The 24,809-nt window shown below is 35.3% G+C and overlaps 1 protein-coding gene across 1 annotated transcript in view; it reads left to right on the top strand.

The window, feature by feature from the left end:
* LOC145297616 (uncharacterized) overlaps positions 1-24,809 on the top strand; it is a 43,082-nt gene that overhangs the window by 15,167 nt on the left and 3,106 nt on the right. Inside the window, exon 2 of the mRNA XM_080143686.1 lies at positions 12,608-12,923. Within this exon, the coding sequence (XP_079999812.1) occupies positions 12,608-12,923 (316 nt within the window). The remainder of the gene's footprint in view (positions 1-12,607; positions 12,924-24,809) is intronic.

Below are 24,809 nucleotides of genomic sequence, written 5' to 3' on the forward strand. Positions count from 1 at the left end.
ACACACATGAAACTAGAGGTAATCTCCTCCAGCTGCAATGCACTTGTACTGTTCCAACAACTTCTGGAAGGCTCCCTGGAAAGTCCTCTTGTTGATCGCGTCAATGACCCTCATCACCCATCACAACCTCTTTTATCTCCTCAATTGTCATGACAGTCTCTAAGGTTTTCCTTGAACTTAGGGAATAAACAAAAGTCACAGTGAGTAAGGTCTAGACTATGGGGAGGGTGAGAAACTGTCTTGATGCCAATCTTAGTCAAATAGTCTGTGACAAGGATGGGGATGGGCTGCACCCTTGGGACAAACTTTGCATAAATCTTCTGCATCTTAAGTTCCTTGCGAATAATTGTATGTACAGTTCGCACACTGACATCAAACTGTGATTACTTGTGGGAATGCTTAATGAAATGAACTGTGATTACTTGTGGGAATGCTTAATGAAATGAACTGTGATTACTTGTGGGAATGATTGATGAAATGAACTGTGATTACTTGTGGGAATGCTTAATGAAATGAACTGTGATTACTTGTGGGAATGCTTAATGAAATGAACTGTGATTACTTGTGGGAATGATTGATGAAATGAACTGTGATTACTTGTGGGAATGCTTAATGAAATGAACTGTGATTACTTGTAGGAATGCTTGATGAAATGAACTGTGATTACTTGTGGGAATGATTGATGAAATGAACTGTGATTACTTGTGGGAATGATTGATGAAATGAACTGTGATTACTTGTGGGAATGATTAATGACTGAATTCTGTTGACATTGGATTCTAAGAGAACTTGTGATCTGCAGAGAAGCAGTCCTGTAGCAATACGTTCCAAATACAAGGAGCTCTTGCAAGGAACCTGTTTGTAAATGTAATCCTGTGTTAGGTACAAATAGGAAGAAAAGTTTTTCTGGTTTCAAAAAGGAAACCAGAGATTGGAGTTCAATCGAGCACCTTTCATATAAATAATGGTAAAGTGAAGAGAGAAACTAGCAACATCTCTTCCGTGAGAAATGAGTGATCTCACACACACACACACACACACACACACACACACTAGATTTTGAAGTCAAGTTAGTTTTGGAAATGAAGAGTTCCCTAGTGGTGCCTCCTCACATATGGCAGCAGTACTGAAGATGATTATGAAAAACTGAGGTGTCGGTGCAAAGTCATTATATGAGAAGTCTGAGTCCTTTAAAATTGGCTGACTTGGACTCTGAAGAAAAAACCCTGATACCTAATGAAAAATACTCAAGATCACTTAATAAATGAAAAGCAAAACGTTGAATTCAGTTTTGAAAAAATATATCAATTCTCATTAGAGAATCAAGATACTAAAATTATATTATGGTATGCATAAATTTAAAAGGTTGGTCGTTGTTTGTGATGGCGTGGGACACCAGTACATCGATACAGTCAGTCTGTTTCTCATGTTTTTATCATTAGTTAGCCTGGGTGCCCAGGTATTTGGAGGTGTGTGTTGAGCAAAAAAAAAAAGTTGTAGCAGGCAGGCTCAAACCCATAATGTGGAGGCGGAAAAGAAAGTGGAGGTGTGTGTAAGAGTGTTGGTTGAGAGAGGGGAAAAAAAAAAAAATTGCGAGCACAAAAAAAATTTTTTTTTTTTTTTTAAATAGGAGTAGTAAGGTGTCAGGGGAAAAAGAGGTGGGAAAAAAAAAGCGGTCTTATAAGCAGGCTCGAACTCGTACCACGAAAGAGGAAAAGAACATTAAAAAGAAAAAAACATGACTTGTTTGCTGTTGCGTCCATCGCCAAACCGGAAATGAAGTAGGTTTAAATTAAGGCTAGAAAATCGAATAGCGGCAATGACTTTCAAAAATATCTGTGAAAAAAGCGACCCCCTCCCTGTTGAAAAGTGTCCAGTTGAGGGTGAAGGAATTAATGTTTTTAACCAATTTTTCAATATTTGTCGTTCAAAGAGTCGAGCTTCAAAATGATACCGATCTCGTGAAAATCTGTTGCCTCTGTCAAAAGTTTTAGGCAAACATACAAACATACATTTAAACAGACAGGTGAGATTTATATTATAGACTAGCGGGGCTACCTGGCGTTGCTCAGGACTGTATAAACAATGAGAAAATTGAAGTTGATTTTGAACATATTTGTTATTCTTCGGATAGAGGAATTTTTAATGTCTATATATCATTAGCTTTTTCGAGGAAAAGAATGTTTTACCTACCCTAGGACGGGTATTACACGTATCAAATAATTGTACCTTATCCAGGATAAGTAATTTATACCATATATATGAAATCATGTTTCCTTTGCAGGGATAGGTAATATACAACACATATTTAAAATAATTTTACCTACCCTCGGACAGGTAATTAAAATACATACATGAAACAATTTCACATACTATCGACAAGTATTGTATAACATGTTAAATAATTTCTCTTACCACCAAGGCTACCATAATTTTAAGAAAACTGAAACAATTTTTAGAAAGTAGATCATTAGACTTTCCAAATTAGTACATAAATACATCATCTTGGTTAAGAATTAGGCAACCATTGCTTCATCATAAATTTCAATATTACTGGGGTTTTTTTCTTCGTCACTATTGGCACTAAAATTGTAAGAAAAACTATGACATTTTTTAACAATGTCTCAGTAGGATTTTCAAATTTATGCATAAATACATTGACACAGTTAGTGATTAGACAACCTTTGCTTCATTATCAAATTCCACATTACTGTGTTTCATTTTAATTCCCCACTACCGACACCAAATTTGTTTTTGAAAAATACTTAATTTTCTGAAGACTACTCAGTAGGTTTTACAAACAAATACACAAATGTGTTAAGTTTAGTGATTAGGCAATCCTTGCTTCACTACAAGATTCCACATTACTGTGTTCTATTCCTCCCGACTACCGATGCCATATTTTTAAGTGAAATGATATCATTTCTGGAACATAACTGAGCAGGTTTTCCAAGTAAGTATAGAAATGCATTGACACGGATTGTGATTAGGCAACTTTTACTTTACCACGAATTTCAATATTAACGTAGTTATTCCCTCCCACATACCAACAACATAATAGTAAGAGAAATTATGTCTTTTCTGGAATATGATTCCACAGATATTCTATATTTTTGGAATATGACATTGTGGGACATTGCTTTGTAACCCCAAAATGGACATTATTCTCTCCAAAACAACCCCAAAATAGAACTCAAGAGCTTGTTTAAAATTAAAATAATCATGCTTCTTTCTTCTCTCCACTACAACCATCACATAATTCCCGGATGATAACATCAAAAATTCAAAAAATATGGATCACCCCCTATGGAATCTGGCCTAGTAAACTTTCATAGAAAACCAACAATATTAATCTAATTTTGAGATCGTAAACTGTTTCAGCCATATCCAGAATCGACTTCACAAATAAAGTAATTTGGAGATTGAAAATTGTTTAAGCCATTTTCAGGAACAAACTTTACATTCTACCACTCTCATTTAATCCAAGCGATGCTGCGTAATCTGCTAGTATATATATGATCAAGACAATGTTGCTTAACTTTGGTGATCTACATAAAGCATTTGGTATTCCCAAGTAGTCACCCATATCATAATGACCAGGCTACAAGTTGCTTAACTTAAGTGATCTACATAAAGCATTTGGTATTCCCAAGTAGTCACCCATATCATAATGACCAGGCTACAAGTTGCTTAACTTAAGTGATCTACATAAAGCATTTGGTATTCCACAGAATTCGCCCATCTTAAAATGACCACGATAATGTTGCTTACCTTTGGTGATCCGCACAAAGTATTTTTTATTTCCAAGTAGTCACCCATTTGTTAATGATCAAGACAATGTTGCTTAACTTTGGTGATCTAAACAGAAGATTTGGTATTCCCAAGTAGTCACCCATCCGATAATGACAATGTTGCTTAACTTTGATGAACTACATAAAGCATTTGGTATTTCCAAAAAGTCACCCACCTGATAATGACAAAGACAATGTTGCTTTACTTTCTTTATCTACATAAAGCATTTTGTATTTCCCAGTAGTCACCCATTTGATAATAACCAAGAAAATGTTGCTTAACTTTGGTTATCTACATGAAGCATTTGGTATTCCCAAGTAGTAACCCATCTTCAAAATTGTCAAATCGGACCTATACTGCACAAGCACCTTCAAAATTTTTCAAATCCGACCTATACTACACAAGCACCTTCAAAAGTTTTCAAATCGGATCTATACTGCACAAGCACATTCAAATTTTTCAAATCGGGCCTATACTGCACAAGCACATTCAAATTTTTCAAATTGGACCTATACTGCACAAGTATATTCAAATTTTTCAAATTGGACCTATACTGCATAAGCACTTTACAAATTGTCAAATCGGACCTATTCTGTACAAGCACCTTCAAAATTGTCAAATCGGATCTATTCTGTACAAGCACCTTCAAAATTGTCAAATCGGACCTATTCTGCACAAGCACCTTCAAAATTGTCAAATTGGACCTATTCTACGCAAGCACCTTCAAAATTGTCAAATCGGACCTATTCTGCACAAGCACCTTCAAAATTGTAGAATCAGACCTATACTTCACCTATGTCATACAATCCCGGGCGATGCATATTATTTTGCTAGTACACATCCACCTATGGGCTACAATCCCAGGTGACGCCGGCTGTTCTGCTAGTGCATATACACCTACTTCATCCAATCCTGAGCTATGCCGGGTATTTTGCTAGTACAGATATGTAATCCAATCCCGGTTGACGCTGGACATTTGGCTAGTACATATATCAACTAATTTTTTCCAATCCCAGGCGACGCCGAGTGTTCTGCTAGGAAAAATTCCATTAATTTTATCCAATCCCAGGCCATGCCGGGTAATCAGTTAGTATATATGTCATGCTAGTGCTATGTCATACAATCCCGGGCGCTGCTGGGTATTTTGTTAGTACATATACACCAATTTTATCCAATCCCGGGCTATGGCGGGTATTCTGCTAGTACATATGCCGGGTATTAGGCTAGTACATCTATCAACCAATCTTATCCGATCCCAGGCAACGCTGGGTATTCTGCTAGGAAACATTCAATGTATTTCCATTTACGTCGGGTAATCTGCTAATACATAATACTTTTATATGAATTCCTTAAACCACTTCCTCCTTAACTGAAGATTATATAAAAACATAACCTCCCAATACTAAGAATGGCTTTCTGAATAATAATGTTTTTATAGCAATTGATGTTTGGAATATGACATCTTGTCTTAATTTAATATATGAAAAATATATAATATGTATCTTTTTTTTTACTTGGTTTTTTGGCTAAGATCAAAGTGTAGTATCTGTCTTAGAATTCAAGCGGTTTCATCTTTTGCCCCCTCCCACTAAGAAAATAAGGAGGAGGTCATGCTTTGCATGTCAAGCTTAAGAGAAACAAACGTCACTCTAAAATAAGGATAGCCTTCTAAATAATAATGTTTTTAGTTCAGATGTGATTTTTGGAATATGACATCTTGTCTCAATTTAGTATTCGATAAATATAAATCATGCATCTTTTTATAATAGAAGATAATGGTCAATAGGATATTAAGCTGTATATGACGTTTACTTGGTCTTTTGGCTAAGATCAAAGTGTAGTATCTTTCTTAGAACTCCAGCGGTTCCATCTTCGCCTTCCTACCTCTAAAGAGAAATAGTGTTCTAATACTAAAAAGAAAATGGCGTTTGGCTTTGTTTTTGTAAACACAGCGAATCGCTTAATATTTTTAAGCGTTATTTTTTTAATTTTTTTTTGTAATTGACATTTTTGCTTGTTATTTTTTTGTTTAAGTGTCGGATTTTACTATTTTTAACCCGCTAATAACTTTAGTAACGTCTTCAAAACGTGTAAGTTAATATTTTCATTTGTACAATACTGACAGTAAATCTTTTAATTTGTAAGATACTAACTATAAAGAGTCTCTTATTTAAACCATACCAATGTCTCAATTAAAGCATGCTGACGTCAAGATCACGTGACATGACTCAGCATTTTTTCAACAATAGAATCGATTTAAAAGTATAAAATTACGTAATGTTAAACGTTAAAATGTCACTTTTTTGCCCCCTCCCCCTTCAGAAAAACGGTGAGCTTACCCACTTAGACTGGACCATTTTGGCCAAAATTTCAATATTTGTCATCTGAAGGATCGGGCTATAATTTGATACCAAATTTGCGATTTTTTTTTTTTTTTTTGTGTGTCTGTCAAAAGTTTTTAGCGGACATACAAACACACACACATTTTGCCTTTTATATATATAGACAGATAGATAGAAGAAAGAAGATGGCTTTCATTCCTACAGCAGCATTGCAAGCGTATGCTCTACTTTCGTGGACATCGGCAATATTACATACCTAATGTGCTTCAACAAATCATATCTTTTTTATTTGTTGGTCAATTTTTAAAAGAATTACATTGATGAAAAGAGAATAGAATAAGCATTCGAATGATGTTAATTTATTTTTCTTTTATGCATTCAATATTTTTATGCTCCAAGTTAATGAAAAAAACGGTAAAAAATTACGACAGCAAAAAGGGAAACAGTTTTTTCAATGTTTACATTTCATACATTACGTTTGGATACATATGTACGGGGTTAAGTTTTATTAGATATGGCTGAAATTTTACAGGCTATATAAACAAAGAAGTCCATCTCTACTGGTGTTTGATTTTTATTTTTACGACCACAGGAAGTAAAGTTACAACCAAGCAAAACTGATGAAGAATATTTCAAAATTGATAGATAAATCGGTATATAATCATCCATTTTCATATAGATAGTTTCAGAATTATTTTCATGTATAATATGTAAATATTTGATAATTATTAATTGTGCGGAAATTTCTTTAAAATGTTATCTTTTATAGAAATTCAAATTGCTTAAAGGGAAACGATGACAGCGATGGTTAGCTATGCACTAACTATCGCTGTCAGCATATTAACGAGTTTGTATTCTCTTAAAAATAGAAAACTGTTTTTTCTGCTTTCAAAACGAAAACAGAAAGTTTCATTTTTTTATTCTGGGTTTGTCAATTTGAAAAAATTATTATCAAGTTTTTTTACAAGGTGGTCACCACTTATCAAGGCCCGGAAGCCACTCAGGGATAAGGGTTATTGTAAGTACAGTACGTTAGTGTGGATATTTGAAGTGTCTACTTAAGGGGGTGGTTCATCAGGAATTTGTTTACGTTGGACTTGAAGACATCCAAGTTGTAGTCAGGAGGGAAGTAAGCAGACGTAACAGAGTTCCACGGGCGTGCAGTTCTAAGAAAGAAGCTTTGTTCATGGAATCTACGTTTTGGTTTAGGCATAGATAAAGAGTGGGGAAAGTTTTTGACAGTGGATTCAGCTAGACTGGTGTTTTTCGTAAAAGATTGGCGGGGGGGGGGGGCAGAGATTGGAGTTCAGACAAGCACCTGTTCAAATTTGATTTCCAAACAATGCTATTTTGTTGTTTTTCTAACATTTATAGTACATGTGTACTAAAAGCATTAAAAACCTCCCAACCAAATGTACTAAGTACAAGCGTTTGTTTAGTGGTAAAAAAACAACAAAAAAAACAAATATATAACAAATAAAAGGTACTTGTGCACTTATGCTACCATGCTGAAATAATGTTATTATTTAGAAACCCTTTAACTATTCTGTACTTTCACCTAACAATTAAATAAAAAGATATTGTGAAACTTGAATTTATTTTTAACTCCTTGTCAAGATCATTTTTTTTTTTCGAATCTGTAAAACAAACCAGTTCTTTTTTTTAACTGAAGATATCTAAATAATAATAATAATAATAATAATTAGGCGGTTCGATAAAGAATTTCATTGTTATGCATTTTGTAAATTTTTACCTCGTTTCCACCTTAACATTTTTCTTTAAAATGACTATCTTTAAAGGTTCAGGTATGCAGAAAATGAATATCGCATTTCAATTTTCCGCAAATAAGTAGCTTTCCGGATATTAAGCAATGTCATTTCTTATGTTATTGCTGGTGGCCATCTTGGTACGTGTGTTTGCTCACAGTTTATTGGGGTTAGGTTTACGCACTCGCACGTACCAAGATGGCCACCAGCGATAACATAACAAATGACATTGCTTAATATTCGGAAAACTACTTATTTGCAGAAAATGTAAATGCGATATTTGTTTTCAGAAACCTTAAAAAGTAATCGTTTTAAATGTTAAGGTGGAAACAAGGTAAAAAATTACTGTTTTATTTCTTTGTTTACATAGTTGAATTTTCAGTAAAACAACAGAATAGAAATTACAAAAATTACCATGAACTGGTGAATATATAGTTGTTGCTTATCAGGATTCCTGGTATCCTGATACTGTGAAAGCTACATCAAGGTTTCATGTAGAGTACAATTTATGGTTGCATCTCAGAAAATAGGAGTATATTTTGGGCCAGATAGAGAGGATTTACAGAATTGAAAATTGGACTGGTCCCAAAATGCATAAGTTCTGGTCAACTATGGGAATTTCCATCTTTTACAGAAATCCAAAGTTTATATGAAAAATTTTCTTTGATTTATTTCTGAGATTAATTCATATCTACTTTTTTTTTTTTTTTTTTTTTTTTTTTTTAGGGGGAGTAGTAAATACCGGCCATGAATGCTATTTAGGCATTCAATGGCTACACCCAAGATTAACTCTCCTTTGGTGAGGAGGCAGGAAAATGCCTATTCTCAATAAAGCTATATTTAAATATTACTATAATACTTAGTTTTGTTCATAGACACCCACTGTATGATACCATGCGCCAGTTTAAAAGAAAATTGAAATTTGTACATCTGAATTTATAATTCATGGCTTATAGTAAAGAGATACATCAGATTTGACTGCCTAATCAGAAAGAGCACACAATTTTACATAAGAGTACCAAGTTTCATGAGAATAGCTTGAAAAATAAATAAATGATGGCGAAATTACTGAATTTCTTGAAATGTTGAGGTCCGTAATTTAGCCCATTTTTTCTAAAGAAAAATGTCCACGGAAAAGCCTACTTTTGAACTACTGATGGTATTTGCATAATTCAAACATAGCTCTTTTCATGCAAGTTGATAAAATAATTATCTAAAAAGAAAAAAATCAACTTGTAATGCTACCTACAACATAGATAATTTATTTCCAATATAAAACACTGATCTCCTTTCAACTATATTATTTATTTGTAACCCAATTCCAATTGATTTTACTGATTTCTATAATTTAATCAAATAGATGCTTCATTTTGAAAGAGAATAGCTTTGTATGTAACAGTGCTAGGCCCATGAATTGGTATTGATTTCAGAGGGTTTAAAAAAAAAATTAATGCATTTTTTATCATTTTTTTTTTTTTTTAATATATATTTTAATATACATGTTGTAATATAGATATCGTAAAAAAAAAAATTATTTTTTTCTTTTTTTTTTTTTTACTAAATGGTACTGTACTAATCTTAAATGAGGTGTGTTTCTGATAAAGCGAGAAGAATTGATGTTTTCTGGGTCGGAATCTATCCATTTAACACTTATCGTTGATTAGTTTTTGATCTTAAAGTAGCAGCCTTTTTCTTTTTTCTAGCTTCTTACATAAAGTGGCTTCATGTTTTGTTTGGAGCGATTTCTATTAAACAAAAAAAATTATTTAAAATTTAATGGTTGAAATATTGGAATTTAATTTTAATAGATATATTTATTAAAATGAATTTTGCACTTGTCTGGGCTTTTCAACTGTCAAATTTTAAATTCTGAATAACAAATGCTTCTTAGATTTCCTATTAATTTTTTTTTTTTTGCCGACACCTCACACTGTAATCAAACATTTAAATCTCATTCAGTCTCTCTGTGAACATGCCAGGCTTTACCTCCAGCATGACATGAAAGGAAAAAAAATATTTTACTATTCGAAAATTTGAAGAAAAAAAATTTCTTAATTTTATTTTAATAAAATAAATTTTTTACTTGTCTGGTCTTTTCAACTGTTAAATTTTAAATTCTGAATATCAAGTCCTTAGTGGATTTCCTATTAAAAATTTTATATTTTAGAAAACTTACTTTAAAGAAAAGAAAGAAAACAAAATGCTATCAGACAACAAAATATGGTCTATATATGAATATTGGATGTGTAGATATCTCACTGCTGATGCAATTCTCTATCTATATAAGAGCCAGGTACATCCAAGGATGGAGTACTGTTGCCACATCTAGGCAGGAGCTGCTAGAAAGACCTTATCCTGCCTTGACAGAGTTCAAAATAGACTTTGTAGCCTAGTGAAGGACGCTCTTTTCTCTTCCCTGCAACTGCTTTCTCACAGAAGAGACGTTGCAAGCCTATCTCTGCTTTACCGTTATTTTCATGGCAAGTGCTCATCTGAGCTCCAATCTATGGCCACCCCCTCGCCGAACTTACATGAGAAACACTCGTCTAGTTGAAAACTATCAATAATTTCCCCCACTCTTTATCTGTGCCTAAGCCTAAACGTACATTTCATGAATAAAGCTTCTTCCTTAGAACTGCGCACCTGCAGAACTCTTTCATTTGCCTGCTTTCTGGCTGATTATATGGTCGCCTTCAAGTCCAATGTAAACAAGTTCTTGATGAGCCGTTCCTCTTAAGTAATCCAATTTACCAAATTTCCACTACTAACAATTACTACGACATTATCCCATTGACCACTGTATAGTTATTAACCTTTATCCTCGAGTGGCCTCTGGTCTTCATACGTGATGACTCCTTTGTAAAAATATATATATATATATATATATATATATATATATATATAAAAATGATGATGCGCCTTAGTGAAAGGATTTCTTCAGTTCATTATTATGAGGAAAACAAAAAAAAAACTGATATTTTTATTGTGTCAAGTTGTGACTTTCATGAGTTTACATTTGGACCAAAGTGGACAAAAAAAATTAATGGATTTTGTTATTTATTTTTTGCTCCTCTTCCCAGCTGTAATTACTTGACCTTTTCAATACATTTGCAAATTCACTTATGTACTCTGTAACTTGTACGTTCATATCCTGTTTTCAAAGTCCTCTGGGACTGCTTTATTTTTCAGTTGCACTTATTAGCCCAAGGCTTCCGGCTTTGAGCACTTGTGCAAACCTTATATAAAACTAAGTTGACAGCAGATAGAAATTTCAGGCTTAATATATTTTGTGCCCATTAATTTTCTCAGGTCTTATGATCAACGTATGTCAACTATGAGGGTCATGAAAGGCCAATGTGTTTATTTTTGTTTCTATGAAAATGGATCTCCAATCAAACAAGTTTAATACAAAAAAAAAAATAATGGGAAGCGATTTTACTTAGGTTCATAATAACACTTCTCGCCAAACATTGTATAATTAAGAATGGATAATGTTTAAAAGACCAATATTGTGCTTGCTTCTTGTGTCTGATACAAATTGTAGGCTGTACTCTGTAAATTGTCTGTTCATATTCCATTTTCAGGGTAATTTTGTATTTATTTTTGGTCTCCCAACAAATGGAGGGTGGATCTGTAAATTCACCCTTGTCTGTCCGTCTGTCCACACTTTTCTCGATAACTATGCCTTGAAATTTTTTGAAATTTTGCACAATTATTAAACATGATATGAATAAAAAAAAAAGTAACAACATATTTTCTGGGAGAACTCTGGTTGCACCCCCCTAGGGGTGCCTTTCGCGTTGAAATGGCTAAAATTGACACTTTTGTGCTTATTAAAAAAAAAAAAAAATTGATACCTTGAATTTTTATATAAAACTTCTTGAAAAGTTGTAACTGATTTCTATATAATTTTGTTTGTCTGTACTTTGCGATAACTCTTGGGTGTGCCGCAGGGGCTCTTTTAGGGCTAATAAAAAAACTCCATTTTTGGGACTATTTTATCATATTTGTCCAAAATTTTCTGCGTATGCTTATCTAGCAGTTTTACATGGTATTGCACTCAAATTTAAATATGTTAAGGCCTTGGGAACTTTTGGGGCTAAATGGAGGTGGGGGCAAATGATGGACTTGATCATTTCTTTTTTGCATGGTGCAGAACTCAAATTTACATATGTTGAGGCCTAAAACTGTACCATTTGTTCATTTTCACCAGGATTTGATGTTTGCTGGGGACTTGTGGCTAAATGGAGGGGGGGGGGGGTCCTGAACTTAATCATTTTTTTATGCTTCGTTCAGTGTGCACTCACAGGGTACCATGCATACTTCACTTTAGCCTTCTTCAGGGGCCTTTTTCTTTTCTTTTTTTTCTTTTTCTTTTTTTTTCTTTTTTTTTTTTTTCTCCTCATAATTAGGAATTGATAAGAATTTCAATCTGAATCCATTATTTAATCCATTGTGGTTGATTGCTCTTATACTGTTTCTCATCAAAATTGCGAAGTTGAAGTTGGAAGGCATAAGATCTCTGACTTATTTAAATTTTTCCAAAAGTCGGATTGTCAACAAAAATAAAAAAAATACAATATTTACTATTCTAAAGCCTCATACTACACAACCTTAGTTCCCATGTGTTTTAATAAAAAATATCTCGTACTGATTAATTTGTGGCCAAATATTTTTATTGATTTCTTTATTTTTATTTTTCTACAGGAAAGTTTTCCACTTTGGGTGTGGGCAAAAAGCCGGTGCCCTTAACCAGTATTTTGATTCCTACCGATCGTTTTGTACTAGCCACCGTCCACGACAAACCTGCCCAGTCAGTGATCGTTTATCGTTTTATGGGACGGCCAACAGCATGTGTGTGATCTGCATGAGTGCTGTGGAGGCGCGTGCATCCAATGATACATTACGAGCCCCATGCTGTAAAAATACATGGTTTCATCGTAAATGTATCCAACGACAGGCGTTAGCTGCTGGCCTCTTCTTTTTTAAGTGTCCTCTTTGCTGTAACAAAGAAATATTTCAGGTAAGAATCTGATTTCTCTTCGTAATTCAATCATTTATTATTATTATTATTATTATTATTATTATTATTAATGCTGCCACATCTGGGGAAAGAATCTTTTTTTTATTTATTTATTTTTTTTTTATAGAAATCTCTCATTAGCCTCAAAATTTGAACGGGGCGCTATATTGCTGACTTTTTAGAGCTATGTGGATAATAAAAAAATTTTTAAAAAAAATGACCTAGACGTGTTCTTAATGAAACTCGTTCTTCAAGACCTCATTCTTTTTAATCGTTTTCGGAAAAAAAAGAAAACCACATTATTTTCATACGTTTCCATTTAAAAAAAATTCTTTTCTCTTAATTTTTACAATTTACGTAACGGCTCCATGGGCCAGATTAAAGCCCGGCGGGCTCTAGTTTGGAGACCCCTTGATTAGACTATCCTTGTAATGACCTTTTCCTTGCTGATTGGTTGTATAAAGCTTATTCTAGGTCTCCCCTCCCAGGCTTTGTCTTCTCTCTTTGTTAGTTTGTTAATCATCTGAGACACCTTTGCCAGGAAAGCAAACAAAGCTACCCATGCATTTTTTTTTTTTTTTTACTGGTCAGAGTATCTTGCCTCGGGTTGTTGACTTTTCAATTCCACTTTGCGATCCTTGTGTCACATAGGAGAGAAATTAATACCCACTCCATACAAGGCAAGAAGCCACTTGATGTAAGGAATAAACAATGGCAAAAGATGATTATTGCAAAGACAGGAGATGCTTATTGACATTGGTCTTGAAAAGATCAAAGCTCTAGGTAGGTCTGGTACTACCAGATCAAGCTGTCTGAAGATAATGGCTTTCTGATTTAAATGGACTAAACATTGATGCTATTGTTTTTTTCCTTTCCCTTTGCAAAACATGTTCTGTAAAGCCAAAAATAACAATTTTTCTCTGAAAAACAACCAAACTAAACACAATGAATAAATATTTGAAGAACCTGAAGCATAAAACCTTTTTTCCAAAATTACCAGATTCAACATTAGACAATGCAAAAAGGGTTGATATACCGTAAAACAACCAAACCAAATGGAATGTAGATGCTGCCAACTGTTTATCCGTCACCTTATCACATAGGTGTGAAAATCTTCGGTCAACTGAAGTTATGAAATGATCAGAAAAGGCTTTTGATAAAAGGATTTTGAAAGAGAGCGCCAAAAATTCATAAAGCGGGGAAACTATTTATGACTGTCTCCTTTCAGAAAGACTGGAAAAGGATCTCCTGTGATTACAAAATGAACGTGGAGGACTTGAGAAGGCAGTCCAAGTAGAAAGAAAAAGCAGCTTGCATGTGTTCGGTTTAGTTAAAAAAAAGGTGACATGTTATACGCGTGTAACACTTGATTTTACACACGTATAACATGTCACCCTTTTTATAACTTAACCGGACACATATTTGAAATATTGTTTTTATATTTTCTTCTATTCTGTGGACAGTCGTATAGAGGAACAGTTAAGTAAAATCAATTTTAATATTGATACTGGACATTTGCGCCTTTTATTTATCACTAGTAGGTCTACCTGGCATTGCTTAGGACTATAAAAACAAAATGGAAGTAGTTAAAAAGTGTGTGAGATTTTGGTATTAAAACTTCTATCACTCGATTTTGAATTGAAAGTCATGTTTAATTTCGGAAGAGCTTCCCATAGGTACCTTGTCTGTAGAAGTCTTGAATTTTAAAAGTTTGCAAACAAAGAGCAAAGATCTTTCTTGTGTGGACACAAAAAATGATGTGCGGGAATTCTAAAAGATCTAATATTTTTATAGAACGATTCTGGTTTCTCATTGGCTGCCGGCAGCAGAATGTGGCTCCATTTGATTGGTCAGTTCCTATCACCAGTGTCTATAAATAGAACCTTCCAATTTTCTTGAATCAATAATTCTAATAATACTGTCATTTAATACCATCATTATAGAAAAAAATACTGCAACACTTGACATTCTTCAGTCTCTCTCTCTATCTTTCTATCTTTCCTCCTTCCCTGTTTTTCCACACTTATTTCTCCCAACCCCTTTTTACCCAACTAATTCCACTATTGTTTTGATTTATTGAAAATATTAATAATGTAAATCATTTACCTCTCCTTTAAATAATAAATTAGCCTGGGTGGTCGGCATTGCCCGGGTGTTTGTATGTGTAAAAAAAGAAAAAAAAAATGATAGTAGGCAGGCAGGCTCGAACCTGCGACGCGAAGGCCAAAAAGAAAGTGAAAGAAAACCTGAGAGTTTACCACTACTCCGTGATATGAGCGAAAATGTAAATCATTGACACTTAGCGACGTCAACCATAGCGGATAGCGAAATGAAATCATGCACTTAAGTTTGGCTGTAGGCCAGTTAAGCTAGCAGCTTTTTGCCAGATTTGTTTCCCCACAATGTTGGGGAAAACCAGACCCCCACACACACACACAAAAAGGGGTAGCTCTGGCAATGTCCAAATGAATAGCAATTGTCTGATATGAAGGGTTTCCCCCACATTGATCAGAGCTAATTGCCTTCAAGACGTCCCGGCCCAGAAGGCCAAGAGGCACTTGTGTTTTGCTTCGATCAGTTTCGCTTTTATACGAAAAAGACAAACAAACATTTGAAACCAGGGATTTTTTAAAACTCTATCAAATAAAAGATAGACATGATGTCCGTTTGCAAATTGGAGATATTATGATCTAGGAACTATAAAGAAAGTTCTCCATAAATGTAACCTGAAAAGGCCGACGACAAAAGCCTTTCGTGGACGTACACAAACTCGCGCCCATTTTGCCTTTTATATAATATACGAGCAGGCCTATCTGGCGTTGCTCGGGACCATACAAAACAACGTAAAAAATGAGGATACTTTTAAACATACCTTTTCTTAGGATAGAGAAATTAGAGGTGTCTATGTATCAATTCCTATCTTTAGAATAGAATATTTTACCTACCCTAGAACGGGTATTACACATGTATGAAATAATTGTACCTTCCTTAGGATAGGTAATGTGCAGCACGTATATGAAACAATCATACCTTCGCAAGGATGGGTAATGTAAAACACATACTTAAAGTAATTTACCTACTCTCCGACGGGTAATGTAAATCTATATATATAAAAGCGAAAATGTATGTATGTTCGCTTTTTGTGTATGTCTGTAAAAGGCTTTTTTCGCTGGACTTCTCGGTCTGCTCATTCCTTAAAAATTTTTATATCGCGTCTAAATAATAATATCTAAGGGTTACGAACACGGATCGCGTGTGTATTTAATTAGCCCGACTTTTACCAGCTCGCCGCATCTTCGAAAAGCGAATGATCTGGCTTGCAGCCCAAAACTAGGTCAGACATCATGCCACTTCCTCACACCTGTTTATTTCACTTTATAAACCTTCATTTAACGCACTTATCAGTTCCTCTCCTCTCGTGGCTGAGATGATTAGGTGTCTGCCTTTTTTCCCCTTTCATTTCCACCTTTGCATCAAGTCTTCAGGGTTCAATCCTACCTTCCTACTAAAACCTTTTTTTTTTTTTTTTTTTAACACGCACCTCCAAACCCGGGCAATGCCGGGTACCCCCTGCTAGTACATATATAAAACAATTTAACATACTCTCGACATATATTGTATAACATATATTAAATTGGATATGTTTCTAATTTAGGCATACCAATTAAGTAGATAGCATTGGTTTATTGTGTTTATAATTTATGTATATCATCTAAAATGTTGTTCGAAAACTATTTTCATTAATTAATTTTCTTCAATATCGTTTTTCATAATTTTTGGATATTGTACTAATTTCTACATACCAATAAGGAAGAAAGCCTTGATTTATTGTGTTTATTATCTACTAGCGGGGGTACCTGGCGTTGCCCGGGTGTTTGTAGGTGTTTGTGGTGTTAAATAAAAAAATTAAAAAAAGAACCGGGGGGGGGGTAGGCTTGAACCGGAAGCCCTGAGGCGAAGTTTGAAAATAAAATTGGCCAGCCAGAATGAGTTAGTGAAAGATGTTTGGATTTATTTAAGTAAGAACCAACTTGACAGGTGCACGCACGGAAGTCGTTGAGCGTTACGACGACGACGTAAGCATTGTTATAAGCGAAGTGAAAAAAAAACGTTTTAATTAAGCCGGGGGGGGGGTAATCAAACCATCAGAAAAAAAAAAACTAACGTAAGGCAAACAAACGATGAAAACAGAAAAACGAACACATGGAAAATGGCTTAAATTTTTATATTAAAATTTAAAAAATCGGTGAGTACCCGAGTGTTTTTGGGTGTGGTGTCGGGGGTGGATAAGCGAAGTAAAAAAAAAAAAAAAAAATCAGAAAAACGAACGTTACGTGAAAAATGGCTTAAATAACACTTGTTCAATATTTAAATTTAAAAAATCATGAAAAAAAAAAAAGAAGACATCTCACACCACGATTCGAACCCAAAACGTTTAGATAACGAACCAACGCGCTAATCGACTGACCTAACGCGACGTACATGAAATTTGTTCAGTTTTTCAACTATTTAAAGTAAATCAGGTAATGATGTCATCTGGCGCATGCGTAGAACCGCTCGGCATCACGAGAAGACCGTTTTTGTTCGACGCCGGGTATTCTGCTAGTATATATTTCCACCTATCTCATCCAATCTCAAGCGATGCTGGGTATTCTGCTAGTATACATTTTCAGCATTTTCATTCAATCCCGGGCGACGCCTGATATTTTGTTAGTATATATTCCCAGCAATGTCATTATATCCTGGATGACGCCGGATATTCTGCTAGTATATATTTTCATCTACCTCCTCCAATTCCTGGCAGTACTGGGTATTCTGCTAGTATATATTTCCACCTATCTTGTCCAATCCCAGGACTGACTTCATATTCCGCATCACACTGTAAAAAATATACATGAAATAAAGGAATGTTTAAATCATTAATTGTTTCAGCCATTTCCAGGACTGACGTCATATCCCCCACCCCACTGTAAAAAATATACATCTAATAAAGTAATGTTTCAATCATAATATTTAATATGAATATTTCTAGGGCAAATGCTCTTGACATATCAAAGTCCTTCGATAAGGTTTGGCATAAGGGCCTACTTCACAAGATTTCCAGCTACGGTATAACTGGAAATGTTTTCTCAATAATTAAATCATTTCTCTCTGATAGGTTCATAAGAGTAGTGGTTGATGGGCAGAAATCAGAGGCCTACAGTATTAATGCTGGAGTCCCCCAGGGGTCCATCCTAGGCCCAATTCTCTTCCTGATCTACATCAATGATCTCCCAAAACACATACCTAAATCATTTGTTGACATCTATGCTGATGACACGACCATCTATGGCAACACATCAAAGGCCGTAAATGACAAAGCTCTCTCTGATTCCTTTTCTGATCTTGAGCGCGTGGATCAGTGGCGGAAGAGATGGCTGGTTACTTTTAATGCATCTAAAACCAAGCTCCTAACTTTACATCATCAACGCTCTGTTCCTCATCTAGCATCAGTTGAAATGAATGGCTCTCGTCTTGGGGAGGCTCAATGTTTTGACAATCTCCTGGGTTTGACCTTTACTCCAGATCTGAAATAGAACACGTATATCAAGTCTGTTGCCCGGGCCACTGGGAAAATGGTGGGACCCTTCTACTGCTCCAGAAGATATCTCACTACTAATGCAATTCTCTATCTCTATAAAAGCCAAGTACGTCCAAAGATTGAGTACTGTTACCACATCTGGGCTGGAGCTTAAAAAAACAGCCTAACCTGCCTTGACAAAGTACAAAATAGACTTTGTGGCTTAGTGAGGGATGCTATCTTCTCTTCCCTGCAACCTCTCTCCCACAGAAGAGACATTGCGAGCCTGTCTTTATTTTATCGTTATTTCCATGGCAAGTGCTCGTCCGAGCTCCAATCTCTGGTTCCCCCTCGCCAATCCTACATGATAAACACCCGTCTAGCTAAAACCACTGTCAGTAATTTCCCCCACTCTTTATCTGTGCCTAAATCAAAACGTAAATTCCATGAACATAGCTTTTTTCTTAGAAGTGCACTCCTGTGAAATTCTCTTCCGTTTGCCCATTTCCCACCTGACTACAACTTGGACGTCTTCAAGTCCAACATAAACAAATTCCTGATTAATCGCCCCCTTAAATAAGACACTTTATCAAATCTCCAATACCAACTATTACTCCAATATTATCCCATTGATTATTGTACACAAAATAACCCTTATCTCCGAGTGGCTTCTGGGCATTGATTAGTGGTGATCCCCATGAAAAAAAAAAAAAAAAAAAAAAGCATTCGAGTCATTCTTAAGGTCATTCAATTCATTCTAAGTCATTTACTTTTTATTTAAGTCATTTCAGCCCATTTTTCGGTCATCTTAGTTTATCTTTAAGAATTTCATGTCAATCCTACATTCACGCATTCATTCATTACATGAGAGCACGCGACTAATGACTATCGGCCTTGTTTTCTTTACATTGAATAAACTCAAATCAAGTATTATTGAAAAGAACATAAAAAAATTTAAAAAAATATTATCGTTAGTTTTTTAAAATCGGCCCATTAGAACTGGAGTTATTACCATTTTAAAGTATCAAAAATGCGTGGTTCAGTGGACATTTTGCCTTAAGTCAGTCCTATTCAAATGCATATAAACTTGTGACTGAAAATGGTAGGAAATTTGCACAATTTACAGACCAGCCCATCTTTAAAATGTTGTATCTTCGAATATTTTTAGGATATTATGATGAAATTTTGAACATATTATCATAATACTATGAAGGTTCAGTTGGCGTTATTCCAGTTTCATTTTAACAGCTTTAAGTAGAAACACAAAAACAGCTAAGAAAAATGGTAAATAAGACTTTATCATCATAGAAAGTATTATTCTGATGGACATTATCATTTGCCATTATAACATCATGAAAAATCCAAGATGGCAACCAAGAAATTCAAAATGCCACCATGACATGATTCAAAGAAATTATTAAAGTATGGCTTGTAGCAAATCAAATGAAAGGAAATTTTGTATGGATAAGAACTATGTTTTCAAGTACATTAAACTAATTAGCATAATTAAGTTTCATTTTAACAGCTTTAAGTAGAAGCATCATAAAAAACAGTTAAAGAAAAATGGGAGGTAAGGCTTTATCATCATGCAAATTATTCTGATGGACATTATCATTTGTCATCATTACACCGTAAAAAATCCAAGATAGCCACCACGACATGATTCAAAGAAATTATTAACAAAATATGGCTTGTAACATATAATACCAGGAAGGTTCAGTTGGTTTTATTTACGATCATCTCACTTGGTACCTTTCGGACTAATTAGCATATTTCAGTTTAAGTCACTTGGGTTTGCAATCTACACCAAGCAGAAGCTAATCATGAACCTTGATTCCAGTAAAGCAACTGGTCGTGACAGCATTCCAATTATAGTGTTGAAAAACGATCAACCAGAACTTGTCCCCATACTTAGAAAACTGTTTGAGTGTTACCTTAAGGAGAAGTGCTTCCCAACATCCTGGAAAACCTCATCAATATGCCCTGTATTTAAGAATTCAGGTGATAAGTCATCTCCCTCTCAGTACAAAGCAATAAGTCTCCTGTGTGTCATGAGTAAGTTACTGGAATCCATATTAAATAAAGAAGTAGTCTACCACCTCAGCAGAAATAACCTTCTTAGTGACATGCAATATGGTTTCCGTTCTGCTAGATCTACAGCAGATGTGCTAACAGTTATCTCATAGGATTAGTGAATCTCTCGACAAAGGCTTCCTTTCTAGGGCAATTGCTCTTGACATATCAAAGGCTTTCGATAAGGTATGGCATAAAGGCCTACTTCATAAGATTTCCAGCTATGGTATAACTGGAAATGTTTTCTCAATTATTAAATCCTTTCTCTCTGATAGGCTCATAAGAGTAGTGGTTGATGGGCAGAAGTCAGAGGCCCACAGTATTAATGCTGGAGTCCCTCAGGGGTCCATCCTAGGCCCAACTCTCTTCCTGATCTACATCAATGATTGATTGAGATTGTCAAACTGACTTCCTCATCTTGGTTGTAATCGTCACAACGTTTCGGACGTTTTGCCCTCCGGCCTTCATCAGGTGTTTTGTATCGAAGTGGGGAACCATTTGTTAGGAGTCTCGAACCCAACCCTTTATTATTATTACGGGGGTACCTTGTTCGGACTCCAGCTAGGCTCTGGGAAATAGTTGCTGATTCTCTGTTTTGAATGTTACTTTTTACTGGCTTCGTCCAGGATTGAACTCAGCACCTTTGGGTAACTGTAAACTTTGATACGTCTAGGACCACTCAGCCATGTCGGACGATTACAACCAAGATGAGGAAGTCAGTCCAACAATCTCAATCAATGAAAACACCTCATCTAAAAAAAAAAAATACAGACAATCACTACGTCAATGATCTCCCAAAACATACTTAAATCATTCATTGAAATCTATGCTGATGACACGACCATCTATGGCAACACATCAAAGGCCATAAATGATAAAGCTCTCTCTGATTCCTTCTCTGATCTGGAGTGCGTGGTTCAGTGGCGGATGAGATGGCTGGTTACTTTTAATGCATCTAAAACCAAGCTCCTAACTTTTCTGTTCCTCATCTAGCATCAATTGAAATAAATGGTTCTCGTCTTGGGGAGGCTCAATGTTTTGACAATCTCCTGGGTTTGACCTTTACTCCTGATCTGAAATAGAACACGTATATCAAGTCTTTTGCCCGGGCCGCTGGGAAAATGGTGGGATCCTTTCACCGCTCCAGAAGATGTCTCACTACTGATGCAATTCTCTATCTGTATAAAAGCCAAGTACATCCAAAGATGGAGTACTGTTGCCACATCTGGGCTGGAGCTTCAAAAAACAGCCTATCCAAAGTACAAAATAGACTTTGTGGCTTAGTGGGAGATGTATGCCTGTTGAACTCTCTTCCATTTGCCTGTTTCCCACCTGACTACAACTTGGATGTCTTCAAGTCCAACATAAACAAATTCCTGATAAACCGCCTCCTTAAGTAAGACACTTTATCAAATCTCCAATACCAACTATTACTCCAATATTATCCCATTGATTATTGTACACAAAATAACCCTTATCCCCGAGTGACTTCCGGGCCTTGATAAGTGGTGACTACCATGTAAGAAAAAAAAAAAAAAGATTTGACACGTGTATCTGTAAGAGTAGAAATATTCATCTATTACAATTGCACACATATCAACGTGATCTCTACACATGGAATAAGACAATAATAATCTCCATTTGGCAGCAGGAGGCTCTGTTGTTAGTAGGGTTTGTCGTTACAGATTGAAAATGAGAGGAAAAATGTTACTGTAGATGGCTAGGAACCAACTGAAATATATGATTTATGTTTTCATTTATTGAAAAAGTAAAATAAATTGAGCAAAAATTATAAGCCATTGATTTAGAATGAGTGCTTAATGCCAAATTGATGGTTAAATGTTTAAATTTGTACTCATTTTTTGCATTAAAATACTGATCCCTATCAATCCCTAACTGTGTATCGAATGGGCACTATAATACATAGTTCATTGCATTTTACCGTAACAAAATTTCATACAAAATTTCAACCTAATCAACTTTGTAGTTTTAATAAAAAGTGGAACTTAAAAAACTAACCTCTATTAATCATAACTATGCATTGATTGGATACCATTATGGGTGTACCGATTAATCGGCAGGTAATTGGCCTAAACAGCCACTCTGCCGATTAATAAGTAATCGGCCGATTATTTACTTTTCTCTTTCCTATTAAATTTGAATCATTTCATCACTGCCAAGTAACTCGTCAGATAGCTTTGACACATAAACATAGTAACTGCTAATTTGACTTAACATTTAATTAAGTGTCTGGTCACTATTTTGGCTTTATGCCTTTATTAACTAAAATTGCAAAATACAATTTCCAATTCTTACATGTATATAAGGTATGGCATAAGGGCCTACTTCCCAAGATTTCCAGCTACGGTATTACTGGAAATGTTTTCTCAATCATTAAATCATTTCTCTCTGGTAGGTTCATAAGAGTAGTGGTTGATAGGCAGAAATCAGAGGCCCACAGTATTAATGCTGTAGTCCGCCAAGGGTCCATCCTGGGCCCAACTCTCTTCCCGATCTACATCAATGATCTCCCAAAACACATACTTATATCATTTGTTGACATCTATGCTGATGACACGACCATCTATGGCAACACATCAAAGGCCGTAAATGACAAGGTTCTCTCTAATTATCTCTCCTCTGATCTGGAGCGCGTGGTACAATGGGGGAAGAGGTGGCTGGTCACTTTTAATGCACCAAGCTTCTACCTTTACATCATCAACGCTCTGATCCCCATCTGGCATCAATTGAAATGAATGGCTCTCGTCTTGGGGAGGCTCCATGTTTTAACAAGCTTCTGGGTTTGACCTTTACTCCTGATCTGAAATGGAACACGTACATCAAATCTATTGCCAGGGCCGCTGGGAAAATGGTGGGATCCTTCTACCGCTCCAGAAGATCTCACTACTAATGCAATTCTCTGTCTGTATAAAAGCCAAGTACATCCAAGGATGGAGTACTGCTACCACATCTGGGCAGGAGCTGCTAAAAACAGCCTAACCTGCCTTGACAGAGTACAAAATAGACTTTGTGGTTTAGTGGGGGATGCCCTTTTCTCTTCCCTACAACCTCTCTCCCACAGAAGAGACATTGCGAGCCTGTCTTTATTTTATCATTATTTCCATGGCAGGTGCTCATCTGAGCTCCAATCCCTCATCCCTCCTCACCAATCTTTCACGAGAAACACCCGTCTGGCTGAAACTACTGTCAATAATTTTCCCCACTCTTTATCTGTGCCTAAATCCAAACGTAGATTCCATGAGTAAAGCTTCTTTCTTAGAACTGCACGCCAGTGGAACTCTCTGCCGCTTGCCTGTTTCCCACCTGACTAAAACTTGGACGTCTTCAAGTCCAACATAAACAAACTCCTGACAAACCGCCCCCTTAAGTAAGACACTCTATCAAAACCCCCAATACTAATGATTACTACAATACTATCTCATGTATTACTGTACACAAAATAACCCTTATCCCTGAGTGGCCTTCTGGCCTTGATAAGTGGTGACCTCCCCCCCCCCCCATGTAAAAAAATAAAATTAGAAAAATACAAACAAAGTACAAATTGTAATTCTTTAAGTGAATAACGTTGTTTTCGTTTACAATATAATTAATATTAGTATCTTTTATGACAACAAAATTTGCTGATTAATCGGCCGATATTAATCGGTAATCGGCCAATTTGATAATCGATACATCCCTAGATACCATAATACCTAATTTACCGCACCTTTTCCTAACTAGTGTTGGGACGATTAATCAGGAATCAACAGAACGGAAACTTTTGGCGATATTGGAATTGGAAAAATTTGTGTTGATTTTCCAATTCCCAAAACGATTCTTTTTATTGTTTTTATTCCTTTACTTTTGTTGGTACTCATGCAGAGAGTGATCCACTCTGAAATAATAACGTTATTATTTAAAAAGCCATTCTTAACATGGGGAAGGGAGGGTGTTTTGTACCTATTACAATTGAATAAAAAAACATATTGTAAAACTTTAACTAAATGTGGAAATACGATTTAAAAAATAGCACCCTTTTGTTTAAAGCTTATCTTTCCGTGATTCATATTAATGATGAAATGATAAGTATTGATTCTTAACTATCAGTAAAACTGAAGTCTATAGGTTACATTCATTAATGTAGTTTTACAGTTGCAAAAATATATGCACATATTACAAGGGGTTTGTGGTAATCTAACCCCCCAACACACAAAAACAACTCTGTATCTTGTATATAATAAAAGCAAACATGA

This window comes from Euprymna scolopes, chromosome 18, assembly GCF_053919585.1.
Source record: "Euprymna scolopes isolate OS-2025 chromosome 18, ASM5391958v1, whole genome shotgun sequence".
Lineage (NCBI taxonomy): Eukaryota > Metazoa > Mollusca > Cephalopoda > Sepiida > Sepiolidae > Euprymna > Euprymna scolopes.